Source organism: Sturnira hondurensis, unplaced genomic scaffold (genome assembly GCF_014824575.4).
Source record: "Sturnira hondurensis isolate 20B ecotype Veracruz unplaced genomic scaffold, ASM1482457v3 Scaffold0014854, whole genome shotgun sequence".
In the NCBI taxonomy this organism is placed as follows: Eukaryota; Metazoa; Chordata; class Mammalia; order Chiroptera; family Phyllostomidae; genus Sturnira; species Sturnira hondurensis.
In genome coordinates this window covers 8,322,143-8,349,179 of record NW_028087485.1, presented here as the reverse complement: position 1 = coordinate 8,349,179, position 27,037 = coordinate 8,322,143, and the positions used below count along the sequence as shown (strand labels likewise).

The window sequence follows — 27,037 nt, the reverse complement described above, 5'->3', positions numbered from 1 at the left end:
CTCCACGATTTTTGCTTGGGGTTACTAAGAAGGTCAAAGACAAATGTCTACCTATTTCTAACAACTGGTCACAACATAATTTTTCCTTACCTGTGGCTTTATCTTATTTCTTTGACTTAATTTTCTACTTATCCAATTTTATCATATTTATATTTTTATTTATTATGTAACACCTATATTATACATCCCTATAAATTATTTTAAAGAACATACAGAGAGGGAGAAATAAGTAAATAAATATTGGACGCAAAGTTACATGAGTTTTAGGTAATGGCTTCATATATCTTAAGTAAAATTCAAGTGAAATTATAAGTAGGAACCAAATACATAAACCAGAAACAGATGATCTGGTTGAAAAAGAGGGTAGAAGGCCAGGCAATCAGCTTCTCCTTTTCACCCCTCCCAGCGGGGGCCCTCAGGGCTCTGTGAAGCAGAGTGTGGTGGTCAGGATCAGACATGGGGGAAGGTCAGTGCCATCTGGTGGTAAGGAACAGTTAGGGAGGTGTCCTAAAGCCAGCCCTGACCTGGATCCTGATGGATGGGATGGGGGTGAGGAAGAGAAGGGAGAGCAGGCAGTGTGGTGGGGACAGGGCCAGGTGCTCAGGGCAGCCCCTGATGTGAATATATCAGCCACCTCAGGGGGAGATGACTCCTGCCCAGGCCTGGGTGTGTGGCTCACACCCAGTCCTCGCTGTTTCCGGAGGCCTGACATCTGGTGAGGCAGGGCCGTCTGTCAGGGGTTTCCTGGAATGAAACCATTTCCTCCTTCTCCCTTGTAGCCCTTCTGCTCCTTACACCTGCACTTGCAGACCTCTGAAAATCCGTATTCCTCAGGAAGGATCTCAAGCAAGGCGACCGCCCCCGGACTGGTGGTGGCGACAGGTAAGGGAGATGTTCCCTAGACCTCTTTCTCACTGAGCTTGCTGAATCATGTTTGCAAATTCTTAGGATTCGTTTGTGCATCAGATGAAAACTATGGGCACTCTTGCCAGGACGTAGGCAGGGTACCTGGATCCCCAAGGCCATTCTAATAACCCAGGAAATGAGCTCCAGACGCTTGTACACTGGTAACTTCTAGGGGAGTGTGCCATCCCTCAGTCACAGAGCAGCCCTCTCAAAGTAAACTGACTGCTCAGAAAGATTATTTGTCATAGGGAATTCTCATTCGAAGAAAAGGTGACCTGTGAACTTCCTGGCTCACCAAGTACACGTTGGGGGGGTGCTCTCTCTACACAGAGGATGCTGCACAGAGGGTTCCATCCATGAGCTCTTTCTCATTACCAGGTCTCCCGTGCGTGGGAAGGCTTGTGCGCACACGATTAACACTTGGCCGAGGGCCTGGGGAAAAGGACCAAAAGCTTAAGGTTGCATTGTTGAAAGCCCTGTCCACTAAACATCAATCAGAAATGAAGATAAAGCCACTCGGAAATGAAAAGGAAAGTCTCTGGGGGAAGGTGCTCTGATTAGCATGCGTCTGATTTACATACGCCTCCTCAGGAATACATTGATGGCATGAAGGAGGCAGCTTTCTCATCTCAGACGCTGGAGCTCCCGTGTCAGGCAGCTTTTCACTAATGAAAGCAGATAAATTCACAGCGCCCTTCAGAGGGGCACCTTCTGTTCTTTCTCATCCGCCCGAAGCCCCTGCACGGACCGCTCTGCTGGTCGTGGCTTCATTGCCGCCAGCTGTGCGAACTTTAAGTACCGCCAGCACCCCACCACTCTAATCAGATGGGCAATGAGGGGAGCCTTCTGGCATTTGGGGGAACTTCTCTCAGCCCCATCGGGTTGGGCTCACTGTGATTAAGAGGACTGGCTTCAGAGAGCTCGGGACAGTGAGAGAAGAAAGCAGGCAGTCTCTGTTGCCATCCATTCTCCCATCTTGGGGAGTGACGTCTGCACTCTGCTGACGTCAGAGTGTACCTCCCCGGCGCCTGGCTGCTGTCCTCTCTGCCTCTCTCACGGTCTACAAGAGGCCCTGGACTGGAATAGGAGCAACACCAAAAAACCGTAATCCATAATAAAAGTTCATGTTATTTAAGTATGTGTGTACTATGTAGCCAGGCTTTGTTGTATGTGGCTCCGCTGCCCTGAACTTCAGTGTTTTCATTGCCAAAGTGGGAATAATAGTAGAGACAGAATTGGAGGAGTAAGTGAAGCAATGGATTTAAAGTGCTTGGAACATTGTCTAGGATATACTGGGTCCTCAATACATGTTACCTATTATCATTAATATCACACAAGTTAAAGCCACTGTTTTTGCAACGGGAGAAAGTGATTTGCTCATCTCCTTCAGCAGAGTCCATAAATCGTATGCGTACAGTGCATGAATGAATGTGCTTGGTAACCCTGCCGTCCTGCTCCACAGGCTGAGCTCTGCCACTTCCTACCTTCATGAATTTGGCTTCATTCTTTAACCACTGAGCATTGTTTTCCTCCCCTGTTAACTAGGGGTGTTTTCTGATTCCTGAGGGTGATTAAGAATTAGAGATGGAAGAGAGTGTCTACACGATCCAGCAAAGGGCTCAGAGAATAGGGAGTGGAGTTACTGGTGGTCGTTATTGCCTGTGACCAGCACATGCCTCTGAATTAGTTCAATGCTGAGGCTTCATAAATGAACAAATCTGCAGACATTAGTGATTTGGTTTTTATGTTTTTATCTGAATGTATCAGAATTGACTAGTTTACTTTTTCTCTCCCCTTTGTAACTCTTGTAACTTTGTCTGGCTTTTTGCTGCACCCTGGCACATTGGAGGGATATAACATAGCTCCCCAGCTCCTGATGAGAAGGTGGAGCTAGATCCCTGGCACATGAGTCCTCCTACCCCTGTCTCTCCTTCCCCTACATGCCAACTCTTCCTGCGAGGTTATTTGCCATCAAATAATTACGAAGTTAGCCAAGGGCCTCTTCAATGGACTGCACAGAGCCTGTCTCTGCAGGGCCCTTTCCTACATGCATGCATTTCTCCTGCCTTTGGGTGTCAGTAATTCCGGGCTCTCTCCCCTCCACTCCCGTTACTGCCTCTTCCCATCACTCACTGAGCTGTGATCTCAGGGAAGCTGTGTGGATGAAAGTGTTCCCCTGGATTCATCTCTAATTCCCACTGAGGCTGCCTCAGAAGGCAGATGGAATTCCAGTCTGGAGAGCTGGACAATTGCTTTTAGTACGCAGACTCGCTAGGGTTCTTCATATTCTTACCACTGAGGCTTCAAGCTAGTACTCAAGACCTTACATCCTTACAGTGCAAAACACTTTTCCTGTCTTGTTTACACAAGGACCCTATCATGTAGAAAAGACGATTCCTCTTCTCCTCAACTAGGATGAAGAGGTGGAAGACAAGGGGGAAGAGGTGCCATGCCCATGGCCACGTTCTCTCGGGCTCCAAGACTAGTCTGTGCAGTAACCATTCAGCAACACCGAGCCCTGAACTCCTACATGACCCTGGGCTCCCTGCCATGCTTCCCATGAACTTTGAATGTTCAAACCCTAGTGTTCTCCCTCCATAAAGGTACTGTCTCTCCCTGCCCCTCCTCCTCTGAGCCCTTGATTGCCCAGTATAAACAATGGGGAGAGAAACATCTCTAACTCCAGAGGACTCCAAAATTTCTCCTCCCTCTTTCTCTCTCTCTCTCATCTCTCTCCCTCTTTCCACGTTTTTCCCCTACAAGTTTTTAAAGATCACAAAAGCATAGCCCTGGAGGAATTGGGGCATTTTGGTAAAAGCACGTTATTTAGAGCCTCCAACAAGTATAGTAGCAAACCTCCATGATATACCAGTTATGCTATTGGTGAGAAACACCCCCAGTTCTCCGTCTCACACCTCCTCCCTCCTCCTTGTTGCCCCTCTTCAGTGGGGACAGCTGCACCTTCCAACAAGGCTTCGGCAAGCCTTTTCAGTGCCACTTCAGCCAATGAGGCGCATGGTTCAAATCAACCGTCTCTGACACCGTAACTTTGTCAGAGATTCCCCACTGGGCCATTTAGGGACTAAACATGTTCACAGATCAAATCCTCCTGGATACATTCTTTGTGTCCCTTCATCTGGGAATCGACTTTTTGCTCTCTGCGATTAGCAGCATTTCTTTCAGGGCTCCTTCCAATTGACAGAAGATATTTCCAAAAACAGGCTTCATTGTTCACCGTGGATTCTTACCACCATGAAGCCTCCACAATCAATGTAGTTGAGCTTTGAAAGAGAGGCTGAGGATGTTGGCAGAACCAGTTTTAAAAGAGGGTAAAAGGTGATGGTGCAGATTCTAGGAACCCAGGACAGGGATGCCAGACTTGATCCCTAGGTTCTCTCTTTCTCTCTCTCTCTCTCCCCTCCCCTTCCCTCTCTCCCCTACCCACACATGGTAGACATCACTAATTGATCACCATATTCTATTCTGTTGAGATCAATTACAGCCTGAGAATCCTTATCAGTACTATGTCCCAGGCAACCCTCAGCCAACAACTTAAGTTGATATTCTCTGCCCCATCCTTCTTATCTTTATCTGTATCTTCCAAAACCTATATCCAGAGAATGGAATTCCTAGTCCCACATAGATAGCCCCAGGGCTGCCTGCCATACCTCTCCCCTCTTCACTTGCACCTACTCTTTGAGCCCCGAGCCCCAGGGTTATTTTTAGAAGCCTGAGTGTCAAAACAAATAGGCTAGCTGCATGTTGATGGGGCTTGACAAGCTGTAGCCTGGCTTTTAATTTCTCATTTTGAAGCATTAAATGTCAGGAAATCAATGAACATTTTCATTATTGCATTTTTATTGTGCTCTTATTTAGGCTACAGAGATGTGGGAGCCAACATTCCTTCCAGCTTTCTCCCTGCCCTTCCTGCTGTTTTTTAAATAAAAATAAATACTGGTCAAAATGATATATTCCTACATGTTTAGGATACCTTCCTGATTCTCAGTGTCTCCCCAAATGCACATCAACATCGGAACATGATTCAATCATTTGTCTACTCATTCATTCATTCCACAGTTAATTATTGAGCAACGAACTGCTACATTTGGGACACTGTTCTGGACTCTAAGGGAGGTGGGGTATCTATTAAGGACACCTGGGCAATACAGATAAACTAGAAAATCTCAATCGCTTTCTTTTACAATAAATATAACCCCAAGGTAATAAAGTGCAAGAGTAAGAAAAAGGAGAGGAGAGAAAAAAAGACTGAGAAGTAAGTGTGGTCAGTTTAGGCATAAACAAGGTGACTTCTTTACCTGCCATGCTTGATGGCATGGTCTCCTAAGTCTTATTCTGGGCACTCCACAATTTAGATTACATAGTTTATATTGTTGGGTCACTCAACTGCCTGTCACTCAAAGAGACATTTTGACAAGTTAGCGGTGGAAACAGCCATGGCCAGGTAGCTCAGTTTGTTGGAGCACCATCCTGATGCATCAGGGTTGTGGGTGTGATTCCTGTTCCGGGCACATGTAAGAATCAAGCAATGGACATGTGAATGAGTGATGAGTGGGACAGCAAGTCGATGTGTCTCTCTTTCTCTCTCTCCCCCCACACACAACCCTTCCTCCTTCTTTCCAGAATCAATCAATAAAGTTTTTTTTAAAGTCATGTGGGACACCCACAAGGATACACACACACACCAGTTTTTCTTAGGCTAAAATATCTGTAAGGAGAAAGGTGTTCCTAGGCCCAGCTTCTCCATGCCTGTTAACTACTCTTTGGTATCTTCAGGGAATACCTGTCAAGATCAATTTTTAAGAGATTACTGGTATATGGAATGAATACTTCCAGAGATCCAAACTAAGTAATATTAGTCTTTGAGTTTTGCCACTTAAAGGTTCATTTCTGTCATATTATTTAATTTTGTCTCATATTGGGTTTATCTTCTTGCTGGGTTTTTGATATGATACCAAGAAAGAAATTATACAGATCAACTCTAAACGTCATTTGGGAAACCTTTACTCACTGTTGCCCTTTCCCCTAATCCCAAGTACCTATAATCTATAACATGCCTGCTAATTTCAAATACTCTGCTTATGTTTCAGGCAACATTGGCCCGGAGCTCTCATATACTGATATCAGTGTGTTCATCTCTTCTGATGGGGGCAACACATGGAGACAGGTAACTGGGAGAGTCAGAGACAGGGAAGAGGGATGTAGGGCTATTTCTCATAATATCTCACCTTCCTATAGATTCTCAGGCACATTATAACTTTGTGGTTGCAAAGAAATGGAAGCAGCTGTTCAGTTGGGTGAGTTGGGTTGGCAGATTAAATGACCACTGGGGTCAAACAAAAAGACCACTGGGCAGGGAACAGGAGGAACTGGAATTTCTCCAGTTATTTTATTCTTTTATTCAGCGATCGGTACAGAACAGTCACTGGATGTGCAGTACTATGCTGGTTGCTAGGGATACAACTGATAAAATGGTTTCTGTCATTAATGTGCCATGGGATCTTTGTGAGCAGGTCTCTTAATCTCTCTGGATCTGTTTCTTTATCTACAAGATGAAGGGGGTAGAATACTAAGCCAGCAAAGTGGTAGAGTCCTGTGATTAAATATTGTGTAGGTCCCACCATAAGTAAGTTTGAAACAGCTGCAGAGATACATGAGTATATATGAACAAATAATTCAGTTTTGCAAACATTTGGAGCAGCGCTGTCCAATAAAACTTTCAGCAGTGATGAAAATGTTCTGTATCTGTTCTGTCCCTGTGGTTACTGAGCACTTGAAATGTGACTAGTGTGATGGAGGGACTGAATTTTAAATTGTATTTGTTTTAATCAATCTAAATTTGAATCGTCTCGTGTGGCTACTCTATTGGACAACACAGATTTATACAATGCCAACTAGGTATGAAGTACAGAACTAAGAAGGCAGTTGAGAACTTCAGATTTCTTTCCTCAAGGACATCAAAATTCAGTAGTGGAAATGGGCTTATAAATAACTGGAGCTTAGGGTGATTTTATTATTTTAGCAGCATAATTAGCATGTAGAGAAAGAAAGGAGTTGTTCTACTTGGGAAAACTGGGAAAGACTTCACAAGAAGAGCTGACATGTCACTAAGTTTTAAAGGTAAGTAGTTTTCTACCTGGGGAAGAAAGAGGAATACCTTGATGATGAAGGTGAAGTCACCATCTGAAATCTAGTTGGATAAGGTTGTCGTCACGATCATCACATCGTCCTCACCACCCCCATTACCACCGCTGTCACCACTGCCCCTACCAAAAAAATTTACCGAGGACTCACTAGGCACAACCAGGGACTTCAAGGCATACAACAAAAAATATGTTCGTGTTCCTACTCATGAGGCCATAATCAGGTGGATGAGGAACAGACACAAAAATGAAAAAATACCTTCAAAATAACCACTAAAAAGGGCCCAATGAGGATAGAAGCTGGGACGCAAACTCTTTTGGTATAGAAACTCCAAACAGACAGCATTGTCCCTCCAACTCAAGGAACAGCTCACCCTATCACACGGAGACTGCAACGTTTCATCCTTGCACTGTGACTACTGTTTTTTCCCCTCTTTCCAAAGAGCTAAGTGTGCCAGTTTCCACTTCAGTGCCAGACAGGGTGAGAGATGGTGGTGGTCAGGATGATAGTATCGAGAGTAGAGTGTGAGCACAACAACTTCTCTCTCCTCTCGAATGCCGAGAACCTCCATTATGTGGCTCATCACAGAGCCAACCTATAGATCTAGAGAGAAAATGCTAGCATACAGGTTCAGAGTCTTTGTTTAGATCTAAAATACAAACAAATTCCCCTTGTGTCCTTTGTGCATTAACACTCACCGTTAGTATGGACATTCTTCTTTCATTTAAAATCAAATACGGGGAAGAAAAGGAACTGAGGCCTGGCCCAAGAATCCACTTGCTTGCTTTCTGTAGTGTTTCTGAGGCATGTGTGAAAAAGGCCCCATTCCTCCTCCTACTACCTCCCTTTCAAACCTGCCTATTTCTTCTCACACCTTCTGGTACTTCTCACTTAACCCACCATCCTAACCTCTCCATCCAGTCTGCAAGAAGCACCATGAATGCTAGAAGGCTAGAGGGATTCTTCAGTTCCACTTTTCTCTAGAAGATTTAACATTGGGGATTAGGTGTCTGCTGTTGAAATGTTTCATATTTCAGGTTGGAGATTTGAAAGTCGTATGTACTAGAAACATTGCTATATGTGGCATTAGGTTAGAGGTTGTCTAAGAGTCTTGCATTGTAGTAGATGCTTAGTAAATGCATATGTTGACTGGATGGATGGGTGACTGAATGAGTGAGTGGATGGATGAATAGTTGATAGGCAAGTGGGTAAATCAAAGAATGAATTACTGTAGGTCCCTGGGAGAACTATGTTTCAATGAGTAGGTAGTATAAAGATCCGTGAGCACCAAACTTAGGTCTTCATCCATCTTGCAAGAAAACCTTGAAAGTGGTGGCTAAGACTAAGAACCCAGTTATCATTTATACCATAATTTCTAAAGGAAAGTCTTTTATCTTCCTAGATCATTATAAACAGAACTACAAGACCCAGACCATGTGTAAATTAGCTAGCATCTGAATAGTTGAGGAAGAAGAGAGAGCTGAGGAGTAATCTACCAAAATAAAGATGGGGAGGCTTTTTTAGTCCTATTTCTCTTTCGATTACCCAGTTGAGCATGCATCGCGTTGCTGCCCCTTCTGGTAGCGCACCGGTTCCCAGTACTAGTGGGAAGAGCCATGGGAAACCCCTGTTTTAGCCTAGGGAGACTTATTTGTCCTCTGCAAGCCCAGTTCCTGATCTATTAAAGCAGGAGATAGTACTTGCCAAATTGCCTGATAGGGATGTTGGAAGAAGGAACAATTTCTAGAAAAGACTTTGTAAACTGGGAAGCACTATGTAAAAGTAAGGTGTTCTAATGGTTGTGGTTGTTGTTCCAGATCTTTGATGAAGAGTACAACGTCTGGTTCCTAGACTGGGGTGGTGCCCTGGTGGCCCTGAAGCACACACCACTGCCAGTCAGGCATTTATGGTAAGGACAGCTCCCTGCTCTATTAATGAGCAACTTTGTGGTGAAAAGAGTTGGAACACGTTATTCTGCATGGTTTTGTGCCCATTTATCCCCTTCTTCATCCATTTATTCATCCATCCAGCCACTTATTGCATCATGTAACTCTTAGGTAGCAGTAGTAGGCCAGGTAATTTAGGTGGGGAGAAATGATGTACATAGTGGGATGGTAAGAATGGTGCTCAGATAAGGCAAAAAAAGAGTGAGACTGGCCTCTGAGTTCAAATGGGTAAGGTTATGAATTGAAAATATGGGAGATGCAAATTGCTTCAAGAAGAAGGTTAGTGCATGAACTAAGTTCAGACCTAGATAATTTGAGTCTGAGATGTCTATAAATATTCAAACAGAGATGGTCATTAGTTGTGAGACATATTCAACTGAAAATCAGGAGAGAGGCCTGAGCTGACACTCTGGATTTAGATCCCTTTAGTTGTTGGTGGTAGTTAAAGCCATGGCTGTGGGCTCGGTGCCTCGGGAGGGTACACGAGGAGCGGCCAGGGCCCCCTAAGGGACACTGGTGAGCACTAACATGCAGAGGAGAAGAAGAAATTGTGGAATAGAGTAAGAAGTTGCCCTCCCCAATAAAAAGCCCAGGAGAAACATTTCTGTGCATGCTGAAAGAAGAGGTGATCAATAGCACCAGTTCTGTAATCAGATAAGTTAGCTATAGAGCGAAAACCAATCTAGGACCCATCAATATGTCATTGATCATCCTCATCAGAGTAGATTCAAAAGAGAGGTGGGCTTTAAAGGTAGATTGCAACAGATTTACAAATGGATGAACGAATGAATGAGTGGATGAATGAATGAGTCAAGAAATGAAAAGCGATGGGGTAACAGAGAGAGACTGTAAATAACTCTTCTTAAGAAAGTAGATAAGTATGGAATAAAGTTGAATATAAATATATGTATATATTTAATATATACATATATATTAACACTCCAGTGAGGACAAATAGCTGAGGATATATTATTAAGATGATTTTAATGATGATGACGGTGTCGCTATTGTTGTTTGCTTTTGTTTGGGGAAGGGGTTGGACAAGTCTCATGTGGGTAGATATCGTGAAGGAAAGGAATCTCAGGTTCAGCTAAGTGAATATCTGAGAGTGAAGATTTGGTGGTAGAGAATATGCTCCCTAGAGCACAGGTGGGTTGGATCATCCCTGGGCTAGAAGGTGGCCTCTGGCTTAACCCCCAGGCCCGTGATTTGTGGAGTAAGAGTTCACAGAGACTTTTACTGGGAAGCGTCAGATCATAGTCAGGAAAAAGCATAAATTCCCATCTCTCAGTCTGGCCATTTATTAAGTTAAACCCAGTGAAATTGGCTATTTTTGTAAGTCACAAATGGTGAAATATCATCAGTTCCTTAGAGTTCAACCTAGCATAAAGGAAAATGGTAACGCCTACTACTCTATCTTCTTAGAGAGAGATTGAGAGAATAAATTTTAAATATATACATGAGCCGTTTATAAGAAAAGTGCTCTACCAACTCAAGGAGGAGCTTGTAAAAGTTCCCAGTGTAATTGTTTATCATCCTTTTACTACTGAGTATATACTTTTTGGTTAGCATCAGAGGAATGGCATTAGGTGCTATTAATGATAGTCAGCATTTACTGAGGGATTGATTATATCACATTCCCAATACTGTCCTAAAGCTTTACATGAATTATCTTCCAGAAACAACCCTGTGTATGTGAGTATTCTTTTTATCACATATTTATAGTGCCATTGCAGTGCAGGATATTAAATACCTTGCTCAAGGCTACACAGTTCGTGTACGGCAGCACCCGGTTGGGTCTCTGTAATGGATGCTCTTCTGTTTTAATGACTAATCTCTCAGATACTTCAGTGAGTACACAGAGGCTTACCACATGGCCCTGCCTTCTGAGAGATCATAGTCAAGTTTAGGTAGTCCACATAATACTTCCAAAAGGAGCACTTGTCTGGGAATTGAGGAAAATCATCTAAGTTGGGAAATTATTTAATATTCGCTCAGGGATATGTAAGTAGGATCAAATCAGGCCTTCCAAAGTCATCAATACTAAGTTTGAGTTCTCTTGTGTTCTATGATGTATCTCTTCTGTTGATGAAAAGTAATAATAAAGCTCAGCAAAAATAAATGGCATTTTCATTGAATTACCTCTGATAATAATAATGGTAATAATATCCTCCATTTGTTCACTTACTCCAACTTACATAGTATTGAAAATAATTTTTCAAGCTCAGCTTTTGAGATAGCATTTTCTCCACCTAAAGGATATTGATGCTATCATTTGTCATAAATGCCAGACATTTCCCTGAACTTGGACATCACACACGATTTCTGCTTACTTATCTATGAATGCCTTTCTAAAATCATGCTTCCAGTGGTTAAATGCCAGCTTTTGAGTGTGTTAGAAAACAACCACAGATAACTCATTCAGGAATTCTGCTTTGAACTTTGGTTTCAAAGGCTAAGTGAATGTTTTGTAAGGGCTTGACCATATCATTGTCATCAATGTTTCCTTAAGAAATTCTTGACTGATTTTGTCTCTTGCTTATGAATAGCAAGCTTGTGAAACTCAAACACTTGTTTATTTATTACCAGTAGTTTCTAGTTAAGTCATAACCTTCAAGATAAACACACAGCTCATTTTAAGTGGAAGAAAGGTTAAGTAATCACATCATTGTACATCTCTGATGTTATTTTGTATACAGATGTATATATGTTTGCATAGGAAAATGACACCAGCCTATTCACTCTCACAGAAGAGTACCGTGGCTCTCAAATTTAAATAATAGCTATATTACCTTTCAGAGAAAATAGGATTCATCATTGAAAACTGGGGGAAACTTTAGTGAGGCTAATAAGGCATGATGTTTCCTGTAAATTGAAATGATAGGGAGTTAGATAGGTATGAAGACCAAAAAAAGCATACACATGAACTCATCTGTTTGTGACCACACACATTTGGATGCATAGAGATTAGCTGGTAAATGCTATTTCAGTTTAGCCTTCCAGAGAGTATGACCTTTGTAACCTGGAAGCATTAGAGGGAAGGGAACAATGAAGCCCCACAGAATCAGTGTTTTAATGAAGACATAGGCAGGTAGACTGGGATCCTACTGTTTGCTTAGCTCTGACAAGTGGTCAGTGTCTCCTTCCAATGGGATGTTCTTGGAAACTGAAAGCAAAACATCAACTGGCCGTTTTGTTCAGCAAAACATTCACACAAAAACAAAAGTTCGGATGAATATGTATCTCTGAGAAGTGAAAGGCCTGTGCTGTTCTGAAGACCTTCCAGGTGGCTGAAATGCTACCACCTCATGCTTTGTGATAAAACAGAACAGCAGATCTCACTCAAGGAAGAAACGCTGATTCTCCATGACCATTATAGCTCTGATTCTGTACTAGTGACTCCTGGGGAGGGCTCTGGATGTTCCTGGAAGATTCTATTTTGTTTTAGTTGATCTTATCTCAGTATCATAAAGTTGTAGATGCACAAAGTAAGAAGGGGGTCTTAGAAGAAGATACCTCTGTGATACCTAAGAAGGTCACTCTACTTTACCAGAATACCACAGTGCTGGCCAATGGGCAAATTCCTGAGACAGAGAGCTCCCATCTCATACAATGCCTGTAGCTTGTTTAAAAGACTGTTTTTGTGTTGAGTAATAGTGAAACTACTTACAGTTTTTGTCCATCAGCTCCTGTTCCGCTGGACAGACTTATGCAGAATGTTCACTCTAGAATTGCATGTGTAATTTTTAGAGTTTTGGAAAGGACCACAGTTGGAAAGGACCTCAAGATATTTCTCTGTCTAGTCTTTATAAGTGCTGGAAAATGAACAGATATGCAACTCAAGGCATATTCTGTGCATTTTTCCTTTATTCCTCACATATTGTTTGAGCATGTACTATTTATACAGAACGAATATCTGGGCTGGGATATACCAATGAAAAGAAGAAATACTTGGGAGCTTATAATAATATATACAGATATATGACTCTATCTTTAGAAGAATGATAAGAATGGGAATATTGACTCCCTTATTCTAGCTGTATTTTAACTGATATTTTCATGCATTTAGCTATATTTTCTCAGAGTTTATTCAAAGACATTGCCCCTTTTCAGTAGTCAATAAATACGGTTGTCCCTGATTGCTTGTTTAACCATTTGAAAGCTTTCTCACTAAAAAATATTATAAAGCAATGATAATTAATTCAGTTCTATTATTCTCTTTCCTGAGCTGTCTTCAATTTATATAACCTGTTTCAAAAACAACCTTTTTTTTAACCTTTAATCACACTGATTGCCAGTTTTCTACAATGACCAAAACTAAACATAGTATTTACAACCTGGTAGTTGGATAATTTCTTTTATTATGCATGTTACCTATGTGTGAACACACGTTAGACTCAGTGGCTTGATTGCCTCTCATAATAGTGACATTTCTTGGAAATGTCTACTTTGAAACTGGCTATGACCCTGGCTATGACCCTGTTTTGGGGGTTTTTTTTGTGGTTTTTTGTTTGCTTGAGCTTGTTATTAGATACTATTTTCCTTTTTCCAAATGTGGTCCTTAAAAAAATTAGGTATTATACTTGAATTTGATTTTACCTTATAAGTGACTTCCAAATCTACATTCCTAGCTTTGGTCACTCCCCAGAAATCCAGATCCATCCACCCAAATGTCTCCTTGACAGTCACAATATGGAAGTCAAAACAGCATCTAAACCTTGATGTGGACTAAATAGAATCAAATAAACAAACTGCTTCTGCGTTTCTTTCCATGTCCCTTCTTCAGTGACTTACTCCCCCCCAAGTCCATGTTGTCCGTGATTTCTTTGTTTTGCTCAAGCCGTCTGTACATATTCTATCACCAAATCCTGTTTACTCCACCTCTAACAATATCCTAAGTCGTTCCATATCTTTTTTTATCTCCTCCATTATAACCTTTGTTTAAACCTCTTCTCTTACTTGGTCTCTGACAATTCCCACACCTCCCCCCAATTCATCTTCTCACATATGCTTTGGGCCCTGACAATCCACTCACCAAAGAAATAAGAGTTATATTCTAAAGTTTATATCAAATCATATCTTTCCCATTTCAACTGAAAAAAAGTCCTTTCTAGTCTGACCCAGCCCCCCACACCCCCCCTTTTTTTTACTGCATTTCCTTCTGCTAATTTTCTTTCCCACTAATCTACAACCACTGAACCTTTTTCTGTTCTTCCCATACAGCAACTTCATTTCACATTCAATTTTCCTTCTGGAATGGCTCTCACCTTGATCTTTGCACAGCTAGTTCCTTATTATTCAGATTTTAGTTTAAATGTCACCTCCTCAGAGAGGACTTTCTTAAATTTCTGATATGAAATATGTGTTCAGTCACTCTCCATCACATCACTCTATTTTAATTGCCTTCGTGACACTTTTTCCACCTCCCGTGTTTGTATTCATTTATCTGCTGACTGTCTATCTCCTCAAACTAGAATGTAAGTTCTACTGAAGCTAGGGCCGTCCCTTTCTTGTTCGCTGCTTCGTCTCTGAAACAGAGGGTGGTGCCAGAGCTGCCACAGAGTAGGCATCAATAAATGTTTGATAAATTAATCTTATTTTATTTGGATTTTGCAGTCCTGTCTTGCCACTATTTGGAGGCCAGTTATAACTTTACTCCTGTTGTTACAGAGCAACAGGGGCCAAGTTCGCTATGTCCGCTGCCCTATTGGAAAGACATCTCTCAATGCCAGAGATTTGTGAAAAGGAAAGGAAATGTTTATTTAATGCTATACAGACTTAACGTAGTGACCTACTGTCTTTGTTAAAATATCAAAGTCCTTTAGGATATCCACAGATGCACACAGTATTTCCTTCTCCCCTTGTCCTAATTTGGGGTACTGTAACTCAAGAAAAGAAGCACAGGTCTGTATTTCAAGCTGCTGGCACCATCATCTATGTCACCGTCCAGGCAGGATCTGTAATTAATGCAAAGCCATGTGGCACCTTCTCATGATCTACTGGCAAGAGTTCTTTGTACCCATTTTCCAGGCAAAGTCTCTCCTGCTTCCCAGGTCACATGGCCAAAGGGAGCACTCGGAAGCTAGGTGGTCCTCTTTTACCAAAGCTTCAGGGGTCAGCACTCTGGCCAAACCACGTGGATCTCTCTTCTCCTCCAAAGCTATGGAGAGGGGAGGGTTGCCACTCTGGCAAAGCCGCTTGGTACCTCACAATGGCTGCTGTGTCTGGGTTTAAATCCCCATGCCAATCTTCCTCTGTACCCCCATCTCCGACTCCTCCTACAATCAGTTACACCTGCCAGCATTCCTGTATTATCGCAGTTTACTGGGCTGCCATCATGAGTCTGGGCAGGTATGGCCTCATGTCATTGAGCCAATCTTTCCCAAGCTCCCACGCAGGTGCTGTAACTCGGAGGACTTGCCCCCCAGTTCCATCTTGGGGGGAAGGGACTTCCATCTCCCTGGCTCCAAGCATGGCCACAGCTATTTAACACATCTGAGCGACCAATCAAAGGCTATAGATATGTTAAATGGCCATGCCATGGATTAGCTTCAGGGTTGTGGCTGTACAAAACAGCCCTTCATGTTCCTGCTCCTTCCCCCAACTCACACCTGTCGGAGGAAGAGGTGAAGACATCTTCTATGTCTCTCCAATAATTCCTAGACACCTTGAGCTCTGGACCCCACTCCAAATCCCTTTTTGGACACGCCCCTCTTGGCTGCACCCTGTATCATCATCTCCCTGAGTATTGGCAATCCTACCAATTTCAGTTTCACCTGGGGACCTAATAAGAAATTCCTAATTCCTTTGTCTTGCCCATTAATGAGCTATTGAACTGGGGAGGAGAAGGTGGATCTCCTGGGGACACCATTCAATATAGTTGATTCAGAACATTTAAAAACTCCTAGTCATCGAAAAGAATCACTTTCACTCACGTCAAGTCACCCAGACCCACATTTCTGATACACAAGAGATAAACTGTTTTAAATGTATTTTTGGAGTTTCTTTAGGAGATTTTTTTGTTGTTTATGTTTTTTTTTAATACTTAGTCATGTGTTAGGAATTAGTGATCTTGGAAGACCCGTAAGTGGCACCATCCTGTATTTCCAGTGGTGCACTGACCTTAACAAGGGGTCACGGGATTCATTCCTCACTCTGGCTCTGGAGACTTCCCCCTTTGCTGTGCTTATCTTATATCATCTTTGCATTTTGATTATTGTACATGCTAGCTTTCCCACCTGGATTTTGGCATTTCTCATTTTCCCTGCTCATCCCAACCTTCCTTTTAACCCATACTTCCACTCCTTTCATATGAATTCAGTTTATTCAGCTGGGCTTTTATTTTCTACCATTTCTCTGTTTATCTCTGCCATAGATCCTCTTTGGAGCTTCCATTTTTGAGCTAGAAGGCTGTGATGGCCCCTCTGTGTCTACTGTGGTAATTTATCTTCATGTATAACGTAAAGATAACTATTCTCTGTCCTAGTTTTTTTATCCTCACCCGAAGACATTTTTTTCATTGTTTTTTTTTCTTTTTTTAAAGAGAGAGGAAAGTGGGGGTGGAGAGAGGAAGTGACATCAGTGTGAAGGAGAAACACTGATTGGTTGTCTTCTTGTATGGTCCCAGACCAGGGATTGAACCCCAAACTGGGTATGTGCCCTGACTGAGAATCAAACCCATGACCTTTTAGTCTATGGGGCAACGCTCCAACCAACTGAGCCACACTGGCCAGGGCTGCCCTTCTGTTAATGTTAGCGTAATGAGGGCTCTTCCTTCCCTTGAATACTGGTGACACTAACAACAATTTGTTCTGCTACTGTTAATACCTGACCTTCATTGGTAAGGAAAGTCTGAGAATGAGACAAGGGCAGAGGCCTTCAGCTCACTTTGGTTTTTTCTCTCAAGACAATAATCAATTTATTCAAAGTCACTAAAACAGACAAATAAGAAATTAGACAAATGTATATATATATTGCTTCCTGGACTTACCACACAGCGTTAACTAGTTAGTGTCCCTGGAACACTCTGAAACAGCTATGATCATTTTAGGAACCAACATGGTACATGGCAAAAAAAAGTCAAGTCCATTCTGAATCATGCTTTTGTTTCACTTTTGCAATGAGAACCTCATTTCCAAGAAAAGCATCTTAGATCTGCCCAACTTTCTCTGAGTCAACTTAGATGACTATTTAGGTTTTAGACTATTTTTAAAAAACTGAAATGACCAAGACCTTAAAAGTCACGACAGCATTGTTGACTACCATCACCATGCTTTATAATAGGCGTGCAACACTTGTTCATCTTACGTAGTGAAACCATGTACCCTTTGACCAAAGTCTCCTTTCTCTCTTCCTCCTCCCCTGAAATCAGCTCGACTGTGGTGATTTTTCCACAATATATCAAAACATCAACTTATATACTTTAACTATAAATGATTTTATATGTTAAACATATCTCAATAATGTTTTTTTAAGTCAAAACATACACTCTTAATTTAGGAACCCGCAGAACTTTTATGAGCAACTATAATTTTTTTGTCTGGATGTAGACCTAGGTATACCATAAATACAAAAATTGTCTGAGAGATTAATTGTTCTAGTGGTAAAGAGATTGACTAATTCTTTTTAGTCAATATATTGGGGAAGAGAGGATAAGACAGTGAGAAAAAGAAAGAGACAAAGAGACTGAGAGAGTCAAAGAAGTAAGTAAATGGAGCACAGACTGAGTCGGTTGACTATAAGGGGGAAGAGACTCCCAAATCCAGTTCATAGATAGAAGTATAAATCATGCTTGAAAAGAATGCTTGGGCGGGTTAGAAGAAGACTCTTAATCATTCCTTATTTATTTTATTCATTTACTCATTTAACATTTATGTAGTATCCTGTGCCAACTTTTCCTGCTAAGTACTAGGCATGCAAAAATGAATGCTATGGTCTTTAATCCCAAAGAGTTCATTGAGAAACTCAGACATATTTTTGATAATATATATGCAGTATCAGGAAAGAAGCACTCTAATATGATATGTAGGTGGTATTAAGGGGTCATTCAGTGAACATGACATACACGGCACCCCTGAACTCCCAAGATTTTAATGTTGAATTGAGGGATTCAAGATAAGTTAAAAAACCATCACTCAGCACTCTCATAGAAGGAGGCTTGGGACTTGTAGGAAATAGAGTTTCTACAATTGAACTCAGAGAATCCTGTGTTGTGGACTCAGAGAAGAATTAAAAATTAACCTGGCTGGGAAGAATCTCTGAGAATGAAGCAAATAAAGCTGCCTTGTGGAAGCATCTCCTCCTTTCCAGAGGAGATGGTCTTTGGGCTGTGTCCCTGCTTAAATGAAGGGCAGGCAAGGCCTTGATAGCACCAGGAAAGGGAGGGAAGCAAGCACTCAGAATCACTCGAGTCCTTAGCTTCATTGCTTAAAAAGTTTCTGAAGTTGTATCCACAAAGGACCGGGCCTTCCTCTTACCATTGGATGAAAGATGGCATAGCTGCCCAGAATATCCCCAACACTCAATATTCATCCCTAAAAGCCTCTTAAAGTGGCATTGGGGAGGGAAAATGATCCTACCATCCACTCTGAACTAGTAGGAAGTTGTTTTTTTAAAGGTATGGTCTAAAGACACACACCTCCCCTCCCCTAGGGTACACTCAGCACTACTCAATTTATCTGTGTCAAAAAGTCCAAGGGCTGAATTGATTGTGCAGTATATTGAACCTCGGGTTCCGTTCTGAGTACTTGGAACGTGACACTCCATCCACTAAGCCTTGCTGCTTGGGTTGTTTTTTCAATTCTAATATGTTGAAGTATTTCTGCAGCCCTGGCGGTGTTTCTGCCTGGGTTAGGAAATGCAGCTTTAATCAAATCTCATAATACATAATATGGGGAGATGTTGATGATTAATGCCCATTGATAATCCAAACTGCCGGAGAGGGAGACAAAGAGGAGAATTTACTAACCCGGAAAATGGTGGCAGAAGAGTGTGGTTTTATTTTCAGCTGCCTCTTTCATGTACTTGTTTCTAACGCAGGGTGAGTTTCAACGAGGGCCACTCCTGGGACAAGTATGCTTTCACTTCAGTCCCTCTCTTTGTCGACGGGGCCCTGGTGGAGGCTGGCGTGGAGAACCAGATCATGACGTGAGTATTTCTTTGGCTTTGGTCAAAGGGAGCCAGACACTTGGGGTGTACTTTCACCCACTGAGGCAATTGTGCTCCCAGGGAGCCCTACACCAAAGCATTGCAGTCTCTGGCCAGTGTTTCCTCATCTGGAAAGTGGAAATATTTGTGTTTGTGCCAACAATTCAGCAGACTACTGACCACAGTAGAGAAGCCAGGCTACTCATTAAAATGATAAGATTTCTAATGGAATTTCAACTAGTTTTGTAACAAATTTCCATTCATCTAAAAGCCCAAGCAAACAGAAAGCTTATGTCTTTACATATATTTCTCTCCTTCTGAAGCATTCCATAAGAGACCAGGGGCAGGAATGGAGGAAGCTATACAGTTGACATATTGACAACAGGGAATATTTTTAAAAGATTTTCTTTATTTATTTTTAAAGAGAGGGGAGGGGAGGGAGAAAAAGAGGGAGAGAAACATCAGTTTATGGTTGCCTTCTTGTGTACCCCCTACTGGGGACCTGGCCTGCAACCCAGGCATGTGCCCTGACTGGGAATTGAACCAGCCACCTTTGGTTCACAGATCAAAACTCAATCCACTGAGCCACACCAGCCCGGGACAACAGGGAATATTTTAAGAGAAGCTCCTGCAGTGTATCACACTCACACATTCACACTCATGCACTCACACTTACTGTTCTTGTTTCACTTTAGACTAATTTGCTGTGAAAGGTTTTCTACACTCCTTTACATTGCAAGTAGACAGTGAGACATAGATCTTAAAACTGTAAAAAGCCATGCATTATTTTCTGAGTATTTGATTCTTTCTGAGTATTTGAATATTCTAAAAGTATATCAAATTCGAACCCCTAAAAAGTTGATCACCAGTGTGTGTTTGTGTGCACGTGTGTGTGTAGGGATTATGGGAGGATAGTTATGGTGATCCTTCACCAGCCCATACCACCCCCTTCCCCAACTCCTCTAATAACAAGCAGACTCTACTATTAGGCTATCAAATCACTTTATTAAGAGTTAACACTATTGTATGCAACTTTATCTGTACAAGTCATAAACAGTATTTGAGATGCATCATTAATGCTTAGAGTCTAAAGTTTCATCATTTGATGGACATTACAATGACAATATGTAGCATGAGTTTTATATGTTTACATGCAGTAACATTTTTTCCTAAAATAGAAATAATTCAGTAAATATACAGATATATATGTATAGTGACTATATGTGCAAGTATGTATATGCATACACACATAATAAATATTATTATATTATATATATAAGTAAACATAGTTATATAATATATATTGATAACAATATATAATAGTATATATAATAATATAATATATATACACACGTGCATACTTCCACACACACGCAGATGACGGAGCTAAGAGAGGAATCTCTAGGATCTAGGGTTCTGGAAAGACCTTTGTAAAGTTATACCGTAAAAATAAATGGTGCTATGTAGTATAGGCCAGATACTCTTCTAGATGAACAAATAAGACGGAAACTGCTGTCCTTTTGGAGTCTGCATGTTTGTATATTAAATAAATGTAATATAAAAGTGTCATGTTACCCCGAATACTCAGCCGAGAGATTAAAAGTTGTGCTTAGAAATTCCAGGAAGTGAATGGAATACTAGAAATCCTACCATCTCTTTCCAGGACAATCTCTGACCATGAGCTGGTGCTTCCAAATTATTTCCCATCCTTCACTTCATCACCAGATATGAAAGACAACCTTCATCTTTTTTACAGCTTCCTCTGATGTGGATATCAAAGAGTGTAACTATTGAGTTGTAAATTCCGTAAGGCAAGGCACCCACATTGAAGAAGGTTGTGCAGTCTGCTTCAGTTGATCAAGGCAGATGTGGCTGCTCAGCACTTTCAAATCAGTCACCTCCTAGCATCCTGGGCAGTGAAGATACACGTGGTCCTCAAGTTAGGCCTGCCTTCTTTCTGGTCCTCCTTTTTTTCTGGTTTCTCCTCATCTCATAATGTGATTTCTCCTGCTTTCTCTTCTGTGAAAAACCTATTTGAACTCATCGCCTGCTTCTCTTGGGCATCACTTTGAACAGTATTACATGTACTCTAATTTCTGCATGACTTGGAATTCCCTAGCAAATTTAAGGCTGCAGTTTAAATTCTGTGTTCATCTAATGACTAATGTCAATAATTTTTCTTTCACCTTCAGACAGAGTTTAGCTGGTCACATGGATGTGAGAGAAATTGACCGCAGGGCCAAACCACTTACTGAAGAGACTGGCTAAGTGTTCCCACTTCCCTTTCCTCCCAGTAGGACCCTCAGGAGTGCGGCGGATTTCTGCCTCCACCTTCCACCTTCCCTTGCTTCTCAGGATGCTTTAAATGGTAGGAAGTAGAAGAGGAGCAAGAAGAGTGCATAATATTGTTATGTGAGTTTTGGGACAGAGAAGTATGTCCTTCTACAAAATTAAGATGGGTTTGGAAGCAGTCCTCCACCCAAGTATTTAATTTTTATCAAATTCAAAATTTCTCTGCTTTTAATTTTTTAGTAAATACAAACTTTCTCTAGTATGAAAATGATATAAATTTTTCCAGGGCTCTTCAGACAGACAGAGAATGAGCTCTTAAAGAATTGCCAAGAGACAATTTCTGTTTCTGTCTTAGATTTAAAAAGGAATTTAAAGCCAAGTGGCCCACTAGGTAGAGCTGAGCAGTGCTTTTCCCTCATGGAATGGCAATGGCAAGAATTATAGCAGGAGTTCAAGAGACTTTTATGTATTTTTAGGTTCTCTGATTCTTCCAGACTTATTATTGGAAGATTGTATGTTTCTAGGAATTTATCCACTTCATCCAGGTTGTCCAGTTTGTTGGCATATAATTATTCATAATATTTTCTTACAATCCTTTGTATTTCTTTGGTGTCCGTTGTTATTTTTCTTCTTTTATTTCTGATTTTATTTATTTGGGTCCTTTCTTTTTTTTTCTTCATGAGACTGGTTAAAGATTTGTCATTCTTATGTTTTCAAAGAACCAGCTCTTGGATTCATTGATTTTTGTAGTTTTTTTAGACTCCATTTCATTTATTTCCGCTCTGATCTTTATTATTTCCTTTCTTCTACTCACTTTGGGTTTTGTTTTTTGTTCTTTTTCAACTTAAGTCATTTATTTGAGCTTTTTCTTGTTTTTTGAGATAGGCCTATATGCTCCGACTTTCTCTCTTCGGACTGCTTTCCTTGTGTCCCACAAATTTTGGATTGTTATGTGTTCATTTTCATTTTTTTCAAGGTATATTTTTATTTCTTCCTTGATCTTGTTGTTGACCCATTCATTGTTAAATAACATGTTATTTAGCTTCCATGTCTTTGCATGTTTTTCAGTGTTCTTCTTGTGACTGATTTCTAGTTTCATAGCATTGTGGTCAGAGAAGATGCTTTCAAAATATGATTTCAATCTTCTTAAATTTATTGAGACTTGTTTTGTGTCCTTATATGTGGTCTCTCCTAGAAAATATCCTATGTGCACTTGAAAAGTATGTATATTCTGCTGCTTTGGGTGAAATGCTGTGAAGATGTTGATTAAATTTATTTGATCTAGTGTGTCATTTAAGGCTGCTGTCTCCTTGTTGATTTTCTGTCTGGTAGATCCATTGAGGCCAATGGGGTTTTAAAATCCCCAGCTATGAGTATTTCTGTCAATCTCTCCCTTTATGCTTATGAAGATTTTTTTTTTACATATTTAGGTGCTCTTATATTGGGTGCATACGTGCTTACTAGGGTTATGTCCTCTTGGATTTTTCCCTTTATCATTATGTAGTGTCCTTCTTTGTCTATTACTATAGCCTTGGTTTTAAAGTCTGTTTTGTCAGATATAGGTACTGCTACCATAACTTTTATTCTTTTCCATATACATAAAATATCCTTTTCCAATCTTTTGCTTTTTTATTGTTGTTTAATTACACTTGTCCCCATTTTCCCCCATGACTCTCCCCTGCCCTACCCACCCTCACTTCCGGTAGTCAATCCTCCCTCCACATTGTTGTTATACGTGTTCCTTGACTTGACCCTTCCCCTTCTTTCTCTCCTTATCCCTCTCCCTCTCCCCTCTGGTCACTGTCAGTTTGTTCTTTATTTCCATGTCTCTGGTTCTATTTTGCTTTCTTGTTTGTTTTGTTGATTAGATTCCACTTATAGTTGAGATCATATGGTATTTGTCTTTTACCACCTAGCTTATTTCACTTAACATGATACACTTCATTTCCATCCATGCTGTTGTGAAGGGTAGGAGTTCTTTCTTTCTGTCTGGTACATGGTATTCTGTTGTGTAAATGTACCACAGTTTTTGATCCTCTCATTTACTGATGGGCACTTAGGCTGCTTCCTGCACTTGGCTACTGTAAATAATGCTGCTATGAACATTGGGGTGCATAGGGTCTTTGAATTGGTGTTTCAAGATTTATAGGGTATAATCCCAAGTGGAATTGCTGGGTCAAAAGGCAGTTTCATTTTTAGTTTTTTGAGGCTATTCCATACTTTTTTCCACAGTGGCTGCACCAGTCTGCATTCCCGCCAACAGTGCACTAGGGTTCCATCTCCCCCACACCCTCGAGAGCACTTGCTGTCTGTTGATTTGTTTGCGATGGCCATTCTGACTGGTGTGAAGTGGTATCTGACTGTGATTTAATTTGCATCTGTGCTTTTGGTCTGTGTTTATCTTTTCAACTGAGATGGGTCTCTTGGAGGCATCACATATATGGGTCTTCTTTTCTTACCCATTCAGCTACCCTCTGTCTCTGGGTCAGAGCATTTAAGCCATTTACATGTAAGGTGATTATTGATAGATACATATGTAGTACCATTTTATTGTTAGGCTGTTTTCCTCTGTTTTTCTTTTTCTTTCTCTTTTTCTTCTTCTTAAAGCAAGCCCTTTAACATTTGTTGCAGTACTGGTTTGGTGTTAACAGAGTCCTTTAGCTTTTTCTTGTCTGGGAAGCTCCTTATTTCTCTTTCAGTTTTAAATGATAACCTTGCTGGGTAATGTAGCCTCAATTGTAGGTCATCTCTTTTCATCACCTTGAATATTTCATGCCACTCCCTTCTGGCCTGAAATCTTTCTGTTGAGTAATCGGATGCCAGTCTAATTGGTGCTCCCTTGTAGATGAATACCTGCTGTTCTCTTGTGGTTTATAGGATTGTCTTTGTCTTTAAGCTTTGTCATTTAAATTATGATGTGTCTTGGTATAGGCCTCTATGGGTTCAGCTTGTTTGGTACTTTCTGAGCTTCCTGTACCTGTGTGACTTTTACCTTCACCAGATTAGGGATGCTTTCTCTCATTATTTCTTCAAATAGGTTTTTTATCCCTTGCTAACTCTCTTCTTTTTCTGGTGTTCCCATGATGAGGATGTTGGTAGGCTTCACTTTGTTTAAAATGTTTCTAAAACTCTCCACACTTTTTCAAATTTGTTTTTTTCTCTTTGCTGCTCTGCTTGGGTGATTTTTTCTACCTTGTCTTCTAAAACACTGATTCTTTCCTCTGCTTCATCTAACCTACTGTTTATTCCCTCTGGTGTGTTATTTATTTAAGATATTGCATGCTTTATTTCTGACTGGTCCTTTCTTATAGTTTCTATGTCTTTTTTTCTTGCAGTTGAGTATCCTTATAATCAAAACTTTAAATTCTCTATCTGATAAATTGCTTGCCTCCATTTCATCTAGATTTTGTGGAAAATTCACTTGTACTTTCATTTGGGTCTTTTTTCTTGGTTTTTACATTTTGGCTGCTTTGTGTTTTCTGCTTTAATTGTTAAACTAACCAGCTGCTAAATTGATTGGTTGTTAATCTAATCAAGCTGTAAGCAGCTGGGATTAAGCACCACAGGGTGGGGTAGAGTAGTTCCTGAAGAAGAGGCTATTGCTTTTCCTCACTTGCAGGGGAGTGCCCTGCCTGAGAAAGATGGCTCCTGCAGTATGGGGAATGACTCTCCAAGAGGATCACAGTAGCTGTTTCTCAGTTCTCTCCCCAGAGCCTCCAACCCCAGACTCTCCTCAAGTTTCTCTTGCCCATTCTGCCCCTTTATCAGAGTCCATAGTAAGTGGCTAAAAGAAAAATTTTGTGCTTTGGCCCTTTTAGAGGCTCTCTGTGTCTCCAGCAGTCTCTCTCTGGCTGACAGAAACCCTGCTGCTTTTCACAGCTGCATGTTATCTGGATTTCTTTCCAGCTCTAGTGCTGTAGGCTGGGTAGCCCAGCTTGGGGTTTGGACCCCACACATTTCAGAGGGAAACCCTCTGGCTGCTGAAATACTCCTCTGGCACTTCAGCTGCTACCCATGGGAGTCCAGCCAGCTCTCTTGCATTTCCTCTGCACTCCCTACCAGTCATGTTGTGGTGAAGTGTTTTTTTCTCTGTCCTTGCTTATAAGACTTCTCTCCAGTTAGTGTTCATTTGGTTATACTGGATGATTTCTCTACAATTTAGTTGTAATTACAGATTGGCCCTTGGAGGAGGGTAGTGTAGCTTCCACTTACTCCTCTTCCATCTTGGATCCTTAGGGACTATGAGGACAGGGAGTTCATTTGGGGACAAAATACTTAATCTTACAATTAAAAAAAAAAACCTCATTAATGATATAGGCTATTTGAATTCTGTGTCCTTCCCCTCATTTCTAATCCTGATTTAGCTATGGTCAAGGAGAAAAAAAGGTTAGCATACCTACACTAAAGTTTACTGTCTTATCTTGGTAATTTCTTCAGAGGATTCAAATGTTTAATCGTTTGTGATTGTTAATTTTCTATGTCAACTTGACTGGGCTATGAGGTGCCTAAATATTTGGTCAAACATTATTCTATGTTTCTGGCAAGTTGTTTTTGGATAATATTAACATTTAAATCAGTAGACTGAGTGAAGCAGATTGCCTTCCTCAGTGTGGGTGGGCTCCATCCAACCAATTGAAGGCCTTAATGGAATAAAAAGGCTGTCCCTTTATTGAGCAAAAGAGACTTCCTTCTGCCTGGCTGCCTTTGACCTGGAACATGGTTCTTAAGGAAAAACCTTTACGCTCCAACAGAAACATTTACTTTTCCTGGCTCTCAAGACTGCCAACTACAGACTGGAACTCCACCACTGGTTTTCCTGGGTGTTCAGTTTGCCAGCTCACCCCAAAGGTCTTGGAACTTATACACACACACACACATCCTATTTACTCAGTTTCTCTGGAGAATCCTAATAGATACATTATTCATTCAAATACATCTAATAAGCTTCTAATATATTTTAGGCCCTATTGAAGGGTATAAAAGAGATAAATACACTTCTTTCTATCTTTATGGAGATATCAGGCCAACATGTGGGAAGTAGGAATGCTCTGATCATCAAGGAATCCTAGTTATATAACCAGAGTATGAATAGAGGCAAGTAAAGATTTCACATATACAGAAGGTGATGGTTGAGTTGGTCTGAAAGTTTCAATAGCAGTTCACCAATAGAAAAACTGAGTAGAGGTAACAGAATGCAAGCTTAAAGAAAGCACAGATTTTTTAAAGTTTTCTTGAGTACTATAGCCTTAGTGCCTCAGAGTGGGTCTGGCACATAACAGGATGTCAGGAATCATTTTTTGAGAGACTAAGTTATTTCAAGGCAAAGAGCAGCACGCAAACAAAGGAAGAGAACCATGAAAGAGCATGACTAGGTGTTAAGGGTTGGCTTTAGGTTATGTCTAAGACTTTGAGCTGTTGACAAACTGATGTTCTCAAAATTGAAAATATGCCACTCCTCAAAAACACAGGCATCTTTCCATTGCGTTTAGGATAAAATTCAAACTCATTCAATGGCCACAAATATCTGCACTGGTCACCTAGCTACAGTCTCATTTCCGGACTCCATTCTCTGATCCACTGGTGCC

At 41.0% G+C, this 27,037-nt stretch overlaps 1 protein-coding gene across 1 annotated transcript in view; it reads left to right on the top strand.

Annotated features, from left to right (window-relative positions):
- Positions 1-27,037, top strand: part of SORCS3 (sortilin related VPS10 domain containing receptor 3) — a 557,219-nt gene that overhangs the window by 462,095 nt on the left and 68,087 nt on the right. Inside the window, exons 11-14 of the mRNA XM_037063981.1 lie at positions 780-882; positions 6,015-6,091; positions 8,886-8,977; positions 19,053-19,160. Coding sequence (XP_036919876.1) covers positions 780-882; positions 6,015-6,091; positions 8,886-8,977; positions 19,053-19,160 — 380 coding nt within the window. The remainder of the gene's footprint in view (positions 1-779; positions 883-6,014; positions 6,092-8,885; positions 8,978-19,052; positions 19,161-27,037) is intronic.